This window comes from Coregonus lavaretus (assembly GCF_964263955.1).
Source record: "Coregonus lavaretus genome assembly, contig: HAP1_SCAFFOLD_331, whole genome shotgun sequence".
In the NCBI taxonomy this organism is placed as follows: Eukaryota; Metazoa; Chordata; class Actinopteri; order Salmoniformes; family Salmonidae; genus Coregonus; species Coregonus lavaretus.
This window is the reverse complement of record NW_028162049.1, coordinates 475656-491207: the sequence shown is the minus strand read 5'-3', so window position 1 is coordinate 491207 and position 15552 is coordinate 475656. Positions and strand designations below refer to the sequence as shown.

General features: G+C 44.0%; 2 protein-coding genes across 2 annotated transcripts; both read left to right on the top strand.

The window, feature by feature from the left end:
- Positions 1-785: 785 nt before the first annotated feature.
- LOC311116580 (E3 ubiquitin/ISG15 ligase TRIM25-like) lies at positions 786-2912 on the top strand (the record flags this gene model as incomplete). The annotated part of the gene is made up of 3 exons (XM_084191654.1): positions 786-1367; positions 1805-1900; positions 2901-2912. The coding sequence occupies 3 exons, from the start codon at positions 786-788 to the stop codon at positions 2910-2912; spliced, it is 690 nt and encodes a 229-aa protein (XP_084047780.1).
- Positions 2913-11249: 8337 nt separating this feature from the next.
- LOC311116579 (tripartite motif-containing protein 16-like) lies at positions 11250-12573 on the top strand (the record flags this gene model as incomplete). The annotated part of the gene is made up of 3 exons (XM_084191653.1): positions 11250-11523; positions 11649-11708; positions 11945-12573. The coding sequence occupies 3 exons, from the start codon at positions 11250-11252 to the stop codon at positions 12454-12456; spliced, it is 846 nt and encodes a 281-aa protein (XP_084047779.1). The 3' UTR covers positions 12457-12573.
- Positions 12574-15552: the final 2979 nt, after the last annotated feature.

Genomic DNA, 15552 nt, shown 5'->3' with positions numbered 1-15552 from the left:
TTTACACCCAACGTCTGAAAAATAATGTATTTGGACTTTCCACTGAAAACAAACAATGACCTGAAAATGTTCTAAAAGTCAATGAATGAATGGAACCATTTATTTGTCTCTACAGTTTGAAGGAAGTTTCTAACTAACATTAGCGCTATGAAGTCTATAGTAACTGCTAGCATGCCATAGACTTCCAGTCATTGCTCTAACGCTAGTTGGCATTGGCTCCCAAAACGACCTCTAACTTCCTTCATACAGGATGCAGAGACATTAAAATGGTATCCATGATTTCATCTGACTCTGGGGAAGAAGATAAAGGGCTTCATTGCCTAAATCCCGAAGAATCCCTTTAAATTGAGTTTTTAAGTGATTGCAATTATTAATTTTTGCAATTACATTTACATTGTAATCATTTAGCAGACACTCTTATCCAGAGCGACTTTCAATTAATGCAAAATGTGAATCACAATTTTTTTTTAAATGGTATAGAAAAGTATTTAGTATTTTGAAAAGTTTAGTTCAGCCCAGTGTGATTCAAATGACAACATACTCAGAAGTCATTAAAATACGTATTTCAAATAGATGTAAGAGAAATACTGAACATCTCTGGCTACTACCCACACTTCCTTATCAAAGAAACCACACCCCCTCTACATACAGTGTACACAGTCAAGTAGGAAGCCACTTCCTGTCCTCTGGTGTAGAGTTCCATGAAACAGAAAGTCACCTTTGACACTGAACAGAAAGTAATCTTTGACACTGCCATTGCTTAACCTACGGGAGAGAGCACTAAAATGGCTGACAATCTAGAACTGTTCTGTTGCTCTATCTGTCTGGATCTACTGAAGGATCCGGTGACTACTGCCTGTGGACACAGCTACTGTATGGGCTGTATTAAAGAAAGCTGGGATCAGGATGATCTGAAAGGTGTCTACAGCTGTCCACAGTGCAGACAGACCTTTACCCCAAGGCCTGTTCTGAACAGAAGCACTGTGTTGGCTGAAGTGGTAGACAAACTGAAGAAGACAGGACTCCAGGCTGCTCCCCCTCCTGCTCTGTGCTATGCTGGACCTGGAGATGTGGCGTGTGATTTCTGCACTGGGACCAGAAAGCAGAAAGCCCTCATGTCCTGTCTGGCATGTCTGGCCTCTTGCTGTGAGACTCACCTCCAACCTCACTATGAATTTCCTGGTTTCAAGAAGCACAAGCTGGTCAAAGCCACCGCACAACTACAGGAGAAGATCTGCTCTGATCATGACAAACTGCTGGAGGTTTACTGTCGTATCGATCAGCAGTGTATCTGTTATCTGTGTACAATGGATGAACATAAAGGCCATGATACAGTGTCAGCTGCAGCAGAGAGGACTGAGAAACAGGTAAGACCAGAACTACTTGTTGGTGACTGTCTGATAAACAAATAATTAAAGATACAGTAGGAACTAAGGCTGTTTGAATATGAGATCATTCAAATGAAATCGATCCATGGCAGAACAAATATGAACACAAACCTTGATTATATAGATGTGTTACCCAGATTCTCCAAAGGTATCACCATTGTAATTTGTTATCAAACATCATTATCATTCATTATCAAACACCATTATCATTCGTTATCAAACTCCCAATCAGCTCCCTGTTTTGTGCACTGTTAAAACTATAATCATTCACATAACAACATAATAATATAATTTCACACAAACACTTCCTCAACATATTAATCCCTATCTTCTATGGGCCCTATGTCCCATTACTATACTATTGATCTACTGGACAAATAAAGCTTGATAGCTCATTGAAGAGTGATTCTCCACAGAGGCAGCTGGGGATGAGTCAGCAGAAGGTCCAGCAGAGATTCCAGGAGAGAGAGAAGGAGCTGAAGGAGCTCCAACAGGCTGTGGAGTCTCTCAAGGTGAGTATTGTTGACGAGAGGAGACACACAATTTCACTTCTCTCTTCCAGTGAGTGAGTGAGTGAGTGAGTGAGTGAGTGTGTGAGAGAGAGAGAGACCTCACTGTTGGGAACAGGCTGTCTGGACTCTGTTCAGAGAATAGACTGCTTAATGTAACTGCCGGGATATGAACCAGGTCTACCGCGGGAGAAAGCAACAGCTTGACCGTTACACCAAGAGGACATTCCCTATTGGGCTGAGGGCCGACACTGATTTTGAAATCGCAGGCAGGGTTACTTCATCACATAACCATGAGTAACCATGACTGACTCATGTCCCCTATATATTAACATGGAGCCCTCTCTCTCTCTCAATTCAAATCAATTCAAATGGCTTTATTGGCATGGGAAACATATGTTTACATTGCCAAAGCAAGTGAAATAGATAATAAACAAAAGTGAAATAAACAATCAGAAATGAACAGTAAACATTGCACTCACAAAAGTTTCAAAGGAATAGAGACATTTCAAATGTTATAACTCAAGTGCAAACAGAGTGAGCCATTCGCCAGACTGAGTTCAGGAGGTGAAATGGAAATGAATGAGGGAGAGTTAAGTGACGTAGAAGATGTGGTGATGAGCTCAGAACCAGAGCCTGGCATCAATGGACATGATATATAAGAATCTGGTGCAGTAGGAGTTACATTTTTGGAGAAAGTGGATCCATTCCTTTTGGCAGATCCATTTGTGGTTTCAGGGTGGGTGGGAAAGGAGTTGGGTGCAGTTGAATCAGTGAAGGTAACCTGTAGTGGACTTGTGATATTTGTTTGTGTTTCTTCTGACCAGAGGGAGTGGGCGCTCCGTGTCACGCAACTTTGGTCAAGATCTGTTTCTTGCTTTGCTCTTAGGAACAGGGCACCATTGAAAGGAGTAATTTCTGGGGTAGCGTTAAGTGTAGAAGTGGAGCAATTCAAGTTGAAGATTCCTGGTGTTTGTGATTCCCGCCATTTGGTGCAACGCAGACCCGGTGGTGAGCGTGGTGAAACAGAGGAGTCACTGTCAGTCCTTTTGAGTTTTGAGTCTTTACCCGACAAAGTCATGGTAGGATATATCAGTTATCCCGTTAGAGTCATAGTGCCGAATCCACTGCGCTCTTTCAGGTTGTAGATCTGTGCCAGCACAGAGGGATAGGCCAACAAGTGATATATGCTTCAGTAAAGTTAGCTTTTAGCGTTCATAGCAATGGTTATCAATTGTACAGCAGAAATGGAACGTAAATCAAAGAAAAAAGATGTTGTGGTGGCAGCTGCAGAGAAGTATTTGGGCATACAAGATTAGACTTCAGAAGAGTTACAGGGTGTGTTGAGTGGTGGTGTCCCGTCCTCCCAGGCCGTTGGCATGGTGCAGGAGCAGATAGGGTCAAAGTAGTGGAATTTGGTAGTGGGTATTTAATGAGTGTAGGGTTAGTTGGAAGGGTGTTTTTTGTATTATTATAATTTCCCCTTTTCCCATTTTGTATCACAAAGTATAATGGATTTATATTATAGTCCAGTTTGGGGCGGTAATGCAACATATTGGATGCCAACCGCCGTTAAACTCCAAAGAAGAAGAACCGTTATATTATGGCTATGTACAGTGTTGTAACGATGTCTCTGTCTCTCTCATTCATTAACTTTCGCGGTAGTTGGTTGTGTGGGTCTCTGGTTATGAATGGGGTGCTGACAGACAATTGTTGATGGATATTTATAGAGCTCTGATCAGGACGACAATTGATTACTGGTGTACAGTTTATGGAACAGAGGTAAAGACTTGCCTTCAGAACCTGGACAGAATCCAGTATATAGCTTTAAGGATATGTATTGGTGCATTTAAATCAACATCTGTATGTGCCTTACTGGTGGAGGCAGGAGAGATGCCTTTGGATATACAGCGTAAAAAATGGTCATTATCTTATTGGGTTGAAAGGCTGTGAGGTTGAGCATCCCACTGCTACTGTTCTAGATGACTGTTGGGAATATACTAGTAGACAAGGCAGTGGTTTTGGTTGGACAGTTGGAAAGCTTGCTGATGAGAGTGGTTTGAGGGAGTTGGAGGTTGGCCCTTCTGTGGTGATAGGGGATGTTCCTCCATGGTTACTCCCAGACGCTGTTGTTGATCTAACCTTGGTAGAGAAAAGGAAAGATTGGTCAGAAGTCAGTGATATAGAGAAACTGGTTGACAATTACATTGGTAGAAGTTTTTATGCTTTTCTACCGCTTTTCACAGACGGATCCAAGGACCCAGATAGTGGGCTCACAGGAGCAGGCGTTTACCTTCCTGAATTTGATGTGCAGATATGTAGAAGACTAACAGATGAACTGTCAGTATACTCAGTTGAACTGTTGGTGATAATAGTTGCCCTCCAGTGGGTGAATTATAGTATGCTCAGATTCTCTGTCTGTATTGAATAGTTTATCATCTGGGAAATCTAATAGGAGTTACCTGCTATTGGAGGTATTAATGTTATTATGGAGAATTGAGAGAATGGGTGTAGTAGTGAGATTCTGCTGGGTCACAGCACATTTGGGTGTGGAAAGGAATGAAATTGTAGACCAGTTAGCTAAAAGAGCTTTGAAACGAGATATAATTGATATTAATGTTCCACTGGGTAGAGGTGAGGCCAAATGTAAGATCAGAGACATTTTGATAGATGTGTGGCAGAAGAGATGGTACTCTGAGCACAAGGGCCGGCATTTATATGAATAGTTTACAGTTTTACAGAAAGGTCGATGGACCAAGATTCAAAGGTCAGATTAGGAAGGAAGAGGTGGTGTTTACTCAATTGCGCTTAGAACATTGTACAATGATCTCGTCATTACATCTGGTTGGCAAGCATGGGAATGATTTGTGTCTGGAAGTTATGGTCGATGAAACGGTGGAACATGTGTTGTTATATTGTTGTAAGTATGTTGAAGAGACGGAAAGATTGAAGTGTAGGGTCATTGAGGTTGGGGGGGTTTGGAAGGGATTTTGGGGATGGGGGAGGGTCTATTTTGAAGTTAGTAGGGCTCTTCTTTATTTTCTCAGAAGTACTGAGTTAGGTAGGAGGATTTAGAAATGTTGGAAACCGTGATTGACCACACACTCCAGCACAGTAGGTGGCGGCATGCACTTTTTAACGTTGGTTTGTGGACCGCCTTTATATCATAGAAGAAGAAGTTGGTTGTGTGAGAGTTTTGTGGTTCGTGAGGAGGGCTACTATTCTTTTTTCTTTTGGTTCTTGCGTATTTTCTGAATTTATTTTCTCATGGTGGAGGGTTTGTTTATTGGTTTCCACTGTTTATCGTTTAGATTTGAGGGGGGAGTAGGGGTAGTTTGTTAGGGCGGCGTGATGGCCTCAACCGAGTGGAGAAGAAACGCTGTCTCTTCGGATGCGTTCCGGAGAACGGTGTGGAGGAAGTTTTGCTCATGGTCGGCGAACAGGTTAGAGCAGAACATCTGCACTCTGCATCCAGAATGAACAAGGCGGTGGTTGTGTTAATGAAAAAGGTTTGTCTTGTTGTGAGTGGGATTTTTGTGAGGGGTGTGTTGGTGCAGATGTCGCCTCTTTCGATAAGAGTTGTGGTGGCTAATCTGCCTCCGTTTATTGCTTACGAACAGACCGCAAGTAATTGGTTAGTTTTGGTAAATTTGCAAGTGGTTTTCGTGTGCTCTCGGCTGGGTGCCAAGCGGAATCCGTTAAACATGTCTCTTTTCGTAGACAAGTGTTTGTTTCTTAACAAACTTCAAGGTTACGCAGGGGAGGGGTGGAACATGGGGTTTGCTAGCACAGATAGTTTTCGGTGTTTCTAGTGTGGGGATCATCAGTTATAGGCTACAAGCAGCAATATGATTGATAGGTAGGACAGGTATTGAACCCCGGCCAAATAATCCCTACTCAGATGCGCTAACCTCAACCCTAGTAAACATGCATTATAAAAACATTCTATATAAAATTATCTCATATTGGGAGTAAATAGCCTCTGAATAGAAAAGAAAAAACACAGCATCTTCCAGCCCACCAATAAATTACATAATGCAACCGTCGCGGTTAGCATATTTACCTCAACATGCCCCTCGCTTGCGAGAGAAGGCAGAGTGCTCGATGCTGGTTGATGATTGCAAAAATATCTGAAGCTGGAGACACTTATCTCCCTCACTAACTTTAAGCATCAGTTGTCAGACCACCTTACCGATCACTGCACCTGTACACAGCCCATCTGAAATTAGCCCGCCCAACTACCTCATCCCTGTATTGTTATTTATTTTGCTCATTTGTACCCCAGTATCTCTATTTGCACATCATCTCTTGCACATCTATCATTCCAGTGTTAATACTAATTGTAATTATTTTGCACTATAGCCTATTTATTGCCTTACCTCCATAACTTGCTACATTTGCACACACTGTATATATATTTATTTCTGTTGTATTTTTGACTTTGTTTTGTTTTTTTATGTAACTCTGTGTTGTTGTTTTTATCGCACTGCTTTGCTGTATCTTGGCCAGGTCGCAGTTGTAAATGAGAACTTGTTCTCAACTGGTTTACCTGGTTAAATAAAGGTGAAATAAAAAATTAAAAAATGAATTTGACAATTAATGTACTAGGAAAATATGTTTTTGTCGACCAGAGGTGACTGAATTAATGTTCAGGCGTATTGATAATCATTATAGTAATGAAGTATAATTTCAAAACATGACCATAAAAACAGGTAATAATAAACATGAATCATCATTATATTACTTCACAGTAATGTGTTTTCAGTCCTTCCTCTTGCATTAGCAGTGTGGAAAGGGACAGTAAAAAGCTCAGGCAGGAGTTTTCCTGTGAGGTGGAGTGGTGGTGTATCCAGGGAGAGAACTAAACTAATCTTCTGAAATGTCATTCATGGTCTTATGCTGCCATCTATTGGAATTATTAAGCAACTGCAGTAGTACTGAATAAAGTGTTTTCCCTTACTAATCCTTACTAAAGTAGTGATTACTCAGAATTGCAAAATAAATGGCAGGGGTACCAGGAGGGAGGAGAGTATTTTTTTTAACAATTTAGTCATTTAGCAGATGCTCTTATCCAGAGCGACTTACAGTTAGTGAGTGCATATATTTTCATACTGTCCCCCCATGGGAAACGAACCCACAACCCTGGCGTTGCAAGCGCCATGCTCTACCAACTGAGCTACACGGTAGTAGTAGTAAAGCGGTGGTGGGGAGGGTTGCAGCTGGGCTACATGAGCTGAGGCAGGTTTCTGTAGTAACAGAGGCTTGGTGGGCTCATCCCAGGAAATATTGCCTGTCATTGGGGAAGAGGCTCTGATCAGGGGAGAAGTGCAGGGACTGGGGAGGAGGAGGACGGTACCGTGCCAATGGAGGAGGAGGAAGAGGGGGGAGGTGAGTCTGCGGGAGCGGAGGACAAGGCGTCTCGTTTTCAGACGGCTCATTGGATCCAGAGCTGACAGCCAGTCAGGCTGAGGGCCCAGTATATACGGTGAGATAACTTTCTAGGATCCTGATGGAGACTAAAGGGGAAAAATAAGGTTCTGCTGGAGTCTTATTTGATTGATCCTGGAAGGTTTGGAAGGTCAGTACAACACGTGATGAAGAATGAGGGTTTAGTGTCCTCTCACCCAGGAAGCGGTATAGGCTGAGAAAATGGGTCATGGGTTCTTAAGGGCATGTCTTCAGAATCTGCTTAAATTGATGTTTTTTTCTGGCATGGCGGCTTTATGGGCTTCTCTACTGGTTTCTGATTGTGGTGATTTCCCTCCCACCTCTTATGGAGATTTCACGGTTAGACTTCCTTAACATGAACGGCGGCAAAGACTGGGGGAATATGTAAACCAAAAACATTCAAATGCCATGGCAGAAATCTTAGTGGAGGGGTAGCAAAAGCGGTGTGTAAGGGTAGGTTGTTAGTGTTTAGAGCCCAAATAATGACCTTGTCTTTGCTTTCATGAATGTGTCTGCACCTGGTCCTCTGTAGCTCAGCTGGTAGAGCACGGCGCTTGTAACGCCAGGGTAGTGGGTTCGATCCCCAGGACCACCCATACACAACAACAATTTTTTTTTATATATATATATATGCACGCATGACTGTAAGTCGCTTTGGATAAAAGCTTCTGCAAAATGGCACTTTATATTATATTATAGTACAGGGCTCAGTTCTCTGTTTCACCAGAGGGGTTGGAAAAACAGAGTGGGGAAACCAAGAAAATCCCTTGTTTTACGTTTGTCTGATGGGCGGGTAACTTCTGTTGTGGGGAGATGAGGGAGCCTGATGGGTGGGTAACTTCTGTTGTGGGGGAGATGAGGGAGCCTGATGGGTGGGTAACTTCTGTTGTGGGGAGATGAGGGAGCCTGATGGGTGGGTAACTTCTGTTGTGTGGGAGATGAGGGAGCCTGATGGGTGGGTAACTTCTGTTGTGGGGAGATGAGGGAGCCTGATGGGTGTGTAACTTCTGTTGTGGGGGAGATGAGGGAGCCTGATGGGTGGGTAACTTCTGTTGTGTGGGAGATGAGGGAGCCTGATGGGTGCGTAACTTCTGTTGTGGGGGAGATGAGGGAGCCTGATGGGTGGGTAACTTCTGTTGTGGGGGAGATGAGGGAGCCTGATGGGTGGGTAACTTCTGTTGTGGGGGAGATGAGGGAGCCTGATGGGTGGGTAACTTCTGTTGTGGGGGAGATGAGGGAGCCTGATGGGTGGGTAACTTCTGTTGTGGGGGAGATGAGGGAGCCTGATGGGTGGGTAACTTCTGTTGTGGGGGAGATGAGGGAGCCTGATTGGTGGGTAACTTCTGTTGTGAGGATATGAGGCTGTGGAGTTGTACTCTGATTTATAGAGGGCAGAACTCTGTGGTCATCTGTAGCTCAATTGGTAGAGCATGCCGCTTGTAATGCCAGGGTAGTGGGTTCGATCCCCGGGACCACCCATATGTAAAAATGTATGCACATGACTGTAAGTCGCTTTGGATAAAAGCGTCTGCTAAATGGCATATTATTATTATTATTATTATTATTATCCTGGGTTTTCTCAGGTTCTACTCACAGACCTTTCCAAACTCTCTCTGTCACAGATAAATCAAATAGACATTTCCCTGGCCTTTCACAAACTCTCAGCTGCTGTCTCTCAGACGGTCTGCCTGTGGATTTTTATAAAAAGTTCTGGGGAATTATTTTACAGGACGTGAGTTGTGTGAGTGCGTCGGGGTGGGGGAGCTGTCGCTAAGCTGTAGACGGGAGGCTTTGACTCTCCTGCCCAAACAAGTAGATTTGAGCGACTTAAAGAACTGGAGGCCTGTGGCATTGCTCTGTTTGGACTATAAGGTCTTTACCAAGGTCCTCGTTAACAGACTCAAGTCCCACCTGGACTCTATTGTACACAAGGACCAAACGTACTGTGTACCAGGACGCTCAAACACAGACAATCTGTTCATAATCAGGAGAAAGCCTTTGATAGGGTGGACCATGAATATCTGTTCAATGTGTTGTTTTGGTTGTGGGGAGAATTTTGTGGCCTGTGTTCAAATGCTGTACGCTGGGGCTTCATGTATGGTCAAGGTGTGGGGAGGGCTCAGTAGGCCAGTCTGGGTAGGGAGGGGCATTCACCAGGGATGCCCTCTGTCAGGGCAGCTATACACTCTTGTTATTGAGCCCTTTCTGGGCCTGCTACGCAGGAGGCTACAGGGAGTGTGGGAGCCAGGCATAGGGTTGGGGACAGGCATAGCAGTGTCAGCATACGCTGATGACGTCTGTGTTGGTTAGGGATGAGCAGAACCACCAGGCCCTGGAGAATAGTTGGAGGGTGTACGAGGGGGCGTCTTCTGCTTAGGTAAACTGGGGCAAGAGTGAGGCTCTGTTATGTGGGGCATGGAGGGACAGGGCACCTCCGCAGCTTCCAGGGGGGTTGCAATGGGGCTGTGAGTGGCTCAAGATGATTGGGGTGTATCTGGGCTCGGAGGGTTGGGATAGGAAGAACTGGGAAGGAGTGTCACAAGCGGTGGTGTCGAGGCTGACGAAGTGGAGGTGGCTCATCTCCCAAGTGGCATACAGAGGGACGGTGCTGATCATCAACAACTTGGTGGCATCCTCTCTATGGCTTAAATTGGCCATTCTCAACGTCCCCGGTGGTCTGCTTGTGGACCTGCAGCGCAAGTTAGTGAATTTTTTCTGGTCAGGGTGGCAGCGTTCTAACTCAGCAGCACAGAGGCTACTGTACCGTACGGAGGTGGGCTGGAGGGAACCAGCATGTGCTCTGTTGAGGAGGGCTGGTGTTTTGGGGCTGGATCAGCAGCTCTTCATCATGCGGCAGGAGAGACTCAATACAGCAGGGGTCTCTGATTTCTATGCTGCAGTACTGAGGGCTGGAGCAGCCTGAGGAGGGGCCACCACCGTTTCCACCACTGCAAGTGACAGCAGAGACTGGGGACTGGCAGGAGAGTCCGGAGGACTTACTGACTTTTAACACTCTGAGCCTGGGGGAGTTTGAGGAGGTGGGGGGTAAGGTGCTGTACACCCTCAGTGTCAAGGTTAGACACATCAGGAGCTTAGCGGGAGTGAAGGGGCATCAGTGGCAGGGGGTTGTGGGGGCTGAGAGCATGGCAGGGTATAGGTGGAGGGTGCTCTATAAGCTCCCAGTGCTGGAAAGGTCAGGGGTCCTCCAGTGGAGGGTATTACATGGAGCCCTGGACACCAATAGCTGGTTGGCTCGGGTTGACCTGGGAGTTGGGGAGGGGTGTCCGTTTTCTGCAATGACAGACTGTCCATCACGTTTTTTCTGTGTTGCCAGGGTAATGCCATTAATGTTGACGCCTTAGGATTGAGTTTGAGTTGTACAAAATGATCAACAGTGTGGAGATGTTTCAGGAGGTATGGGGGCTCAGGGGGGCTGTCTGTACGGCTGGAGAGGAGGGGTTGGATGGACGGTTGGAATGTAGTGCTGGATGGTGTATTGTACTGTGGTGTTGGGTACTGGATAATGTGATTGTATAGAGGTTGTGGTGTCACGCAATGTGTTTTTAGGGGTGGGGGTGTTAGTGTAATGAGGATGGCTCATTAAAGTAAGACAAGTCTCTCTCTCTCTCTCTCTCTTAACAGAGCTCTGCACAGGCAGCAGTGGTGGACAGTGATAAGATCTTTACTGAGCTGATCCGCTCCATTGAGAGAAGGCGCTCTGAGGTGAAGGAGCTGATCAGAGCCCAAGGGAAGGCTCAAGTGAGTCAAGCTGAAGGACTCCTGGAGCAACTGGAGCAGGAGATAGCTAAGCTGAGGAAGAGAAGCACTGAGCTGGAGCAGCTCTCACACACAGAGGATCACATCCATTTCCTCCAGGTAACTCAACTGCCTTGATACATGTGATATGAAATTAAAACTCTCAATCATTTGGTTCTGCTCCCTCTCACTCTCTCTCTCTCTCGCTCTCTCTCCCTCTCTCTCTCTCTCTCTCTCTCTCTCTCTCTCTCTCTCTCTCCAGAGTTATCAGTCTCTCTCCAGTACCAGTGTATCTTCAGACTTACCCAGCATCGTTGTCCGTCCTCTTCAGTACTTTGGAGATGTGAGTAAGACTGTGTCTGAACTGAGAGAGAAACTAGAAGACATCCTTAAAGGAGAATGGACCAAGATCTCCACTACAGGTCTGTTGAAAATAATAAGAACATCAACTTTAGACCATTGAAAGTTCCCTACTAGTCATATACATGTGGAATATGGTATGATGATAACATTCCCTCTCTCTGTGAATGTGTTTGTGTGTCTGTAGTGAATATAGTGGATGTTGTACTGCCTCCAGAGCCCAAGACCAGAAAACAGTTCTTACAATGTGAGTCTCTTTATTCTGAAGTAACTAACAGTCTCTTTTTACTGACACTCCTAACAATCCCTCTAGAAATATATAGCAATAGTAGATCTAATCAAAGACTGGGTATCTATCTGACTCCTCATATTTCTCTGATTTGATCTCTGCTGTGCTCTAATCAAAGACAGGGTAGATACAGTATCTGACTTAACTTATTGTTCTAACTCCCCTCATTGGTCTCTGCTCTGCTCTTCTCCCAGATTCCTGTCAGCTCACACTGGACCCAAACACAGCAGGCACAGACCTCTCTCTGTCTGAAGGGAACAGAAAGGTGACACGTACAGACCAAGTCCAACCATATCCTGTTCACCCAGACAGATTCACCGACTACAGTATGGTTCTGTGTAGAGAGGGTCTGTCTGGACGCTGTTACTGGGAGGTGGACTGGAGTGGGGGGGGTGTTGTTACAGCAGTCTCATATAAAGACATCAGCAGAACAGGGACAGATGGTGCATTTGGAGAGAATGACAAGTCCTGGAGTTTACAGTGCTGTAGTGGTGGTTATTGGTTCATACACAATAATGTTGAGACTAAAGTATCAGGCCCTCAGTCCTCCAGAGTAGGAGTGTACCTGGATCACAAGGCAGGTACTCTGTCCTTCTACAGTGTCTCTGACACAATGACCCTCCTCCACAGAGTCCAGACCACATTCACTCAGCCCCTCTATCCTGGGTTTTATCTCTATGGTACTGCTGAGCTGGTTAAACTGTAGTAGGGTCCACATAGATACTAGTCATGCTGGTGTAGTCTATAGCTGAGCTGGTTAAACTGTAGTAGGGTCCACATAGATACTAGTCATGCTGGTGTAGTCTATAGCTGAGCTGGTTAAACTGTAGTAGTGTCAATGTAGATACTAGTCATGCTGGTGTAGTCTATAGCTGAGCTGGTTAAACTGTAGTAGGGTCCACATAGATACTAGTCATGCTGGTGTAGTCTATAGCTGAGCTGGTTAAACTGTAGTAGTGTCAATGTAGATACTAGTCATGCTGGTGTAGTCTATAGCTGAGCTGGTTAAACTGTAGTAGAGTCCACATAGATACTAGTCATGCTGGTGTAGTCTATAGCTGAGCTGGTTAAACTGTAGTAGAGTCCACATAGATACTAGTCATGCTGGTGTAGTCTATAGCTGAGCTGGTTAAACTGTAGTAGCGTCCACATAGATACTAGTTATGCTGGTGGTGATGGTCCGCAGATAAAAATGCTGAATTTTTCTGTACAATTATTTTTGTCTGGCTGATTTAATCTTCAGAGTGTAATTAAAACATAATAACGTATTTTTATCAAATGCAGTGTTTTAATTGGCTACATTTACATGAATCATGATGTTTGCTGTTAATGTATGTTGGTTGTCAATCAGAACCATTGAAATATTTTCTCAATTGGTTCTCTGTCTCAATGTCATTTTCCTCAGTATCATGGAACAGGTAGTGTTACTTACTTGCTAATTGAACTATATGGGCCGGTTTCCCGGACACAGATGAAGCCTAGTCCTAGACTAAAAAGTATGTTCAATGGAGATGTCCGGGAAACCGGCCCTAAGTTTGGTATAATTTATTCTCCTATACTGCTCAGTCAAGCAACATTAAACCTGTCCAATAGGTGGTGCTGTTAACCCAACAATAAAAACAGCAGATATCTTGACTTGCCACTCAGTATATCAGTAATGTTCAGAATTGTACTTTAATATCATTAGAGATTGATGGTCTTTTTAATCCACTACCCAGAGTCAGGAACAGATGAAGTTAGGTCTGCTACTGTTCAGTTATTAAATATGATTCATGGTGATGGGAAATAAAAAATACATCTAGTAGTAGTTTTCCTTTGCTATTTATTCCAAGGTCTGTCTTTAACTTGTAAATGGATTGTGTTGAAGCTGGCATGTGGTGTGGATGATAGAATAGAGTGAATAGAGGAGAGAAGAGAGGAGGAGAGGAGAACATAATATAGAAGACAGATAAGATATAGAGAGAATTCATACCCAGGGGAGTTACTGACTCTGGCCCAAATGACACCCTGTTCCCTACGTAGTGCACTAGGCTACTTCTGACCAGATCTAAAGTAGTCTTCTAGATTTTACATGTTTTCTCCCTGTCATTAGAAAATGACAATATGGTAATGACTTTAGTGGTTTCCTCCCCCTTTGTTTTTATTGGTTGTGTGTTATGTGTGTTGTTGTGTTAGGTTTTCCCCCTGTATTCCTAATGGAAAATCCATTAACAATGAATCACAAACAAATTATGTTCCAGTTGTGTTTAGACAACTTCATGGCTGACATCCCCCAGTTCTATTAAGACCCATTGAACTGGGTCACATTCTAAATGGTCACCTGTATTGATAGTCCATACTGGGCCTAACTGGGGTTAACCATACTGGAGGGTTTCTTTCTGCACACATATTCCCTCATCTCCAGAACTTTACCTGATGTCCTGTCTCTCTCTCTCTCTCTCTCTCTCTCTCTCTCTCTCTCTCTCTCTCTCTCTCTCTCTCTCTCTCTCTCTCTCTCTCGCTCTCTCTCTCTCTCTGTCTCTCTCTCTCCCCTCAAACCATATAGAAAGCAGACAACCTCAATATGGTTTCATTCCTGTAGTTATCAGGACACATGGGGTGTGTAACTATTATCTCCTTTCTAAGTTTGAACTTGTCCACTTCCCTTCATGGATTTAAAAGGAAATGACTGGTATATGTAAACTCCCTCTACCCCATGCCAACACCAATCCAATGCTGTTCAATTAATTCCATAGCTTAACATGGGAAATGCTCACTGCCTCCCATAAGAGTCATTGAAGCGTTGGATGAGATAGGACCCTGCCTTCACCAGGGGATATTTGTTGGACCCGTCACAACAGGTGAGGAGGGCCTCATCCTCCAGCTGCCCAAAGAAAGCCAGGGACTGCCTTGTGCTCCAGTCTCCAGCAGGGGGCAGAAAAACCCTATAGACCTGAAAGGGAAAGTGAGTAAAAACCTAAGGTGAATTTACATTGATGTTTCCATAGAGACCTGAGTCGTATTCACTAGGCACCAAACTGAAGATAATTAGCTGAAACAGGGAGGGACTAACTGAACGAGAAAAGTTTTTGATGGTTGTACTTTTAGGACTTTTCTATTGGTTCCATTACAACAGGCAAACTCAATCAAGCACTGCTTATTAAGTATTCAACATTATTTTAAATAGTATTTGAACGCAGGTCTGTTTCCACATGCAATAAGCCTGTAACATCTTGTATGATCGTATGAGTTAACAGTGTATCAAATGGAAGGGCAAGTCTCACCACTGAGAGGAAAATATCACTGGTCCACCTCTGCATCAGGTCAGCTATGTTGATCAGTACTGTCCCAGGGATGCTGGGAGCAGAGATTAACTCCCCTGACCTGGTACCCACCTATGGAGTTGTCATTTTAATATCAGTTTAACCTCATTACTGCTATAACACACATAAGCCATGTTAATAGAATGAAATGGATCCAGATTCCATTTATTCTACAATAGATTTACTGCCTGTGGAACACTTCTCAAAAGTGGTCTTAAATCAAGATGACTGCAGGTCTCAATCCCAAACGAATGGGGGAACAATTAATCAAATGGTCACTATTTACATTCTTGAACAGCATTGTTGGTTAAGGGTTTGTAAGTAAGCATTTCTACACCTGTTGTATTCGGCGCATGTGACACATTTTAATTACATTTTATTTTATTTTATTTGAAAATGGAAAAATCTAGAAAGATGTCATTTAGAGGTATGGAGAAACAAGATTCACACAACAGAGCTGACCACAACTGGACTGTACTGGCTGGGATATTTTCTTTACA